Raw genomic sequence first — 5,226 nt, 5'->3', positions numbered from 1 at the left:
GTAAAACTTCCCTTGATTTTTGACCTTGAAGCTTTATATATGTTTTAAACTCCCTCTGTATGTTAAACTATGTAACATTCAATGTGGTTTTAAATTTATTAATAAAATAATTTTCATAAAATTACAGAGAGAGTTTAAAAAAGAGAAAAGTTTAAAGTTCGAGAAAGCTTTATTGTAGAAACTGAAGGGTATCCTGGATGACAGGAAACTGGTATTTTATGCTTTTATTTATTTCAAATTAACAGTAACAAATAAAGTTTTTTTTAATATTTTTAAAGTCATTTTAATCTTGTTTCATTTTTATTAATCACTTCCTTCAGCAAAATATATTTGTTTCCTTGTACTAAAGTGCTTATAGCAGTAAAAAACAGAAAGACAGTCTGAGAAATGGGAGTATCTAAAGAATTCATGAGTATTTTAATAGTTCCGATGGAAGTGTCTAACCCAAGAGATCAGTGGAGTGCAGAGAAAGGTTGAAGTTAGTCTGGTGAGATAATCTTCACCACCACAGATTCTCAGCAATAACCAAGATCCTAAAACTGAACATAGTACACAAAATCCTGGCTAACAATATTCAACAACATTTGAGAAACCCAAAATTTTGATTCATTAATTTAATCTTAGCTTTGAATAATTGATTAAGTGACACTAACTCAGCTCTAAGCAATACATACTTCTTGTTACCATTCACAAATTTGCCATAAAATAAATAAATAATTAAGGACCTTACTTACATTGCAAGAAACACACAGAGAATCAGCGGTCCCCACAAATCCCCTACACAAACAAAAGACGAACAATAAAAGTTTAATAATGAAACGATCAAGAGTTTGATAAGGTAAAGGTATTTTATTCAACTCAGTTGTTCAGATTAACTTGTTTTTTAACCTTTCATTAGTTTTCCTCAGATAAACAGACAACTATGGGTTTGTTAATTCACTATGAAATATTCTCAGTCAGCTTTAACCAAAACAAGGGGTATCACAATCAGCTTTGTAATGTACAAAATAAGTGTCACAATAACCAAAACAAGGGTATCACAATCAGCTTTGTAATGTACAAAACAAGTGTCACAATAACCAAAACAACCGTGTCACAATCAGCTGTATAATGTACCAAAACAACCTTGTCACAATCAGCTTTGTAAGGTACCAAACAAGTGTCACAATAACCAAAACAACTGTGTCACAATCAGCTGTATAATGTACCAAACAAGTGTCACAATCAGCTGTATAATGTACCAAACAAGTGTCACAATAACCAAAACAACTGTGTCACAATCAGCTGTATAATGTACCAAAACAACCTTGTCACAATCAGCTTTGTAATGTACCAAACAAGTGTCACAATAACCAAAACAACTGTGTCACAATCAGCTTTGTAATGTACAAAATAAGTGTCACAATAACCAAAACAAGGGTATCACAATCAGCTTTGTAATGTACAAAACAAGTGTCACAATAACCAAAACAACTGTGTCACAATCAGCTGTATAATGTACCAAAACAACCTTGTCACAATCAGCTTTGTAATGTACCAAACAAGTGTCACAATAACCAAAACAACTGTGTCACAATCAGCTGTATAATGTACCAAACAAGTGTCACAATCAGCTGTATAATGTACCAAAACAACTGTGTCACAATCAGCTGTATAATGTACCAAAACAACTGTGTCACAATCAGCTGTATAATGTACCAAACAAGTGTCACAATCAGCTATATAATGTACCAAAACAACTGTGTCACAATCAGCTGTATAATGTACCAAAACACAATCAGCTGTATAATGTACCAAAACAAGGGTATCACAATCAACTGTATAATGTACAAAACAACTGTGTCACAATCAGCTGAATAATGTACCAAACAAGTGTCACAATCAGCTGTATAATGTACCAAACAAGTGTCACAATCAGCTGTATAATGTACCAAAACAACTATGTCACAATCAGCTGTATAATGTACAAAACAAGGGTGTCACAATCAGCTGTATAATGTACCAAAACAAGGGTATCACAATCAGCTGTATAATGTACCAAAACAAGGGTATCACAATCAGCTGTATAATGTACCAAAACAACTGTGTCACAATCAGCTGTATAATGTACCAAACAAGTGTCACAATCAGCTGTATAATATATAACAGCTACTTACCACCTATTTCTGTTGTTTTCTATTTTATATATATAACAGCTACTTACCACCTATTTATGTTGTTTTCTATTTTATATATATATAACACCTACTTACACCTATTTATGTTTTCTATTTTATATATATAACAGCTACTTACCACCTATTTATGTTGTTTTCTATTTTATATATATAACAGCTACTTACCACCTATTTATGTTGTTTTCTATTTTATATATATAACAGCTACTTACCACCTATTTATGTTTTCTATTTTATATATATAACAGCTACTTACTACCTATTTATGTTTTATATTTTATACATATAACAGCTACTTACCACCTATTTATGTTTTCTATTTTATATATATAACACCTACTTACCACCTATTTACGTTGTTTTGTATTTATTGTATATATATAACAGCATCTTACATACCGTACATTTGTTCCAGCCATTCTATCATATTATTGTATGACCAGTGACAACTGATTAACATAAAGTAAAAAGTCTCTGATGGATGAGAAAGGGTTAAACATGTAATTAAGAGTTTTTAATATAAACTTACAGTCTTTCAACAAGGCTGCCTTCTGCTTTGGATATAAGACATGGAAGAACTTTGTACCCACCGCACGTAGGTCTCTCATCTGTACAGATAACAATTAACAACACTAATAAGATAACTGTCTTTACACTAGAAAAACACTCTACAGTAATGTTCATATTTGACTCGTGGCTTTTGAGAGAAGCAGGAGACTAGTAAGAAGTTTTTAATGTTACATTTAGTTTGAAAACACAGTTAGTGGTTACAATATTGTATTTTCTATACTATTGTTTTATCCCTACTCACATCGTGCTTTCCTGAATTATCTAGTCTAAACAGTAGTGGGCTATTAATTTAAAACTTCTTGTTTAGTGCTAGCCTCACACTTTTATTTTTATCATCAACATTTTTGCAATTTCTGCAAACTCTGTTTGATATTTCTGTGAATCTACATTGTCATTTATAAAGCAGCTTTGAACATTTAATTCTAAAATACAAGTATACCAGTCAAAAACTATTAATATCAATAGAACAGAAACAAAACAATTTAATTTAAAAAGATATATAATCTCCACATTTTAAGTAAATATTAAAATTTACAATTACAGAAATTTCCTAACCTACATATCAAAAACAATGACTTCATTTATATCTTTATTTTTAATGCCCATTAAAATGATTTGTATTCCATTACACTCTTACTTCTGAGACATACAGATTGTCTCTTATGTAAAGAAATTCAATTGTCAGTTATACCTTTGTAACTATTACAATATTAGTAAATTTAAATCAAAAAGTTGTGTAAAGTTAAGGAAACTTTTTACATTACTTGTAAATATTAATAAGATATAAATACGGAAACAGTTTCAGAAAAGTCTCCAAATGTTAAACTTGTATTTGTACAAAATTCTGATATTTATACAAGAGGATTACTACTTTTCTACTCTTGTATCAAAAACTACTTTAATTTTCTGTTGCCTCTCTGGTTACTAGTAACAAGAATCAAGTTTAACATTTATAATCAGCCAGTTCTAAAGGACTAATAACTGATATAATCATAGCAAAGCTGTAAGGATCGTTGGTATTGTAAAGTTAATCACTCAAATTACTGAGGAGGTTAGGGGTACATCATTAGAAACACATAAATCATGATCAGTGGTTTGTTCTTGACCTTACTTTTAATTCAACAAAATGTAATTCACCGGTTATGAGACAGCAGTTACCTAACCCAAACACTAACACTAAAGGTCTGATTGCACTATTTGAACTTTCCTAGTTAGAGCCTGTTTATTCCAGCTTTATAATGACAGAGCAGCAAGTTGCCTACTGTACAATGCTGACAACATTGTATTAGTTGTCCTACACAAATATCTACAGATGACGACTACAGAGTCCCATAAATAATAAGTGTAACTTTAAATGAAAATCCCAGAGTTTTTATGTTATCATTGATCTTTTGTGAATGCAACTGAATAACATAAATTAATAAATAAAAATGCTGCTTAACACATTTTATACAGTTCTTGAAAAATAAAACGACCCCACTAAAAATTATGAATTAAGTCAATTATGATAGATCTATAAACTAACGTAAATATATAGTTAGAAATAATTGATTTGTCATTAACAATGGTCATTCTTAGGAAGAGAAACTGACTAATTAATACTATTAATCGCTGGTGTAACACTACCTATAACGATAAGGAAATACAACACTAGACTACTTACAATGGTATCTTTTACAGGTTCATCTAAAGTATTGAATTCATTTTCTATTCCTTGAGAAGAAATAGGTGAAGCTATTTCTCCATGTAAGTTTGGATCAGATTCTTGGTACGAAGGAATTTCGTCCTCTACTTCATCTTGAAGTTTCTGTTTGAAAACGTGAGAAGTTAGTACAATTCCACAATGGATGAACTCAAATATACCACATTTGCAAATGTAAAGTCTAGGCCAAACCAGATTAGTGACAATTACACCTATTTGAACAGTACTATGCACTGTGGCTTATTCATTTGTAATTTTAAAGAATTACTTAGAAGATTTAATTGAATAGTTGGTTTTATATCACAAATTAAAGTTACTTAAGTGCAAAAACTTCCTTATAGGAATTTTAATATTTGTGATCTAAACTCTAGCTAAAATTCTTTCAGTAGAAATTCTTTCCGAGGAACTTTAGCGATACAAGTCCTTTCTTGATTAACCCAGTTTATTCTTTCTCAATACAAATTTTTAGTACACAGTAATTTCACAATCAGTACATTTCTCGTCACTTTAAACTTAACTACTTTTATAATACACGCTATAAATCACAGCGATTCACAATCTCGAAAACACATACACACTAGCTCGAAACAGAATCGTAAGTAACCCGAAACTCTCTTCATTCCATTCTGCAGGCTTTCACTGCCAGGCTTATATACTAAAGAAGAGGCATCTAGAATATATTCGGGCCTCCTCGATCATTCGAGAAATTCATCACGTGTTACCAGCATCATGTGACTTCCGCTGTCGTAACATTGCCTCTTCCTTAGTATTGTTCAT

General features: G+C 31.0%; 1 protein-coding gene across 1 annotated transcript in view; it reads right to left on the bottom strand.

The window, feature by feature from the left end:
- Positions 1-5,226, bottom strand: part of LOC106474454 (protein YIPF6-like) — a 15,563-nt gene that overhangs the window by 6,144 nt on the left and 4,193 nt on the right. Inside the window, exons 3-5 of the mRNA XM_013935147.2 lie at positions 4,411-4,554; positions 2,707-2,785; positions 735-777 (exon numbers count right to left, since the gene is read on the bottom strand). Coding sequence (XP_013790601.2) covers positions 735-777; positions 2,707-2,785; positions 4,411-4,554 — 266 coding nt within the window. The remainder of the gene's footprint in view (positions 1-734; positions 778-2,706; positions 2,786-4,410; positions 4,555-5,226) is intronic.

This window comes from Limulus polyphemus, unplaced genomic scaffold (genome assembly GCF_000517525.1).
Source record: "Limulus polyphemus unplaced genomic scaffold, Limulus_polyphemus-2.1.2 Scaffold7242, whole genome shotgun sequence".
Lineage (NCBI taxonomy): Eukaryota > Metazoa > Arthropoda > Merostomata > Xiphosura > Limulidae > Limulus > Limulus polyphemus.
Note: the sequence above shows the minus strand (reverse complement) of the source record. Positions and strands in the feature narration are given on the sequence as shown.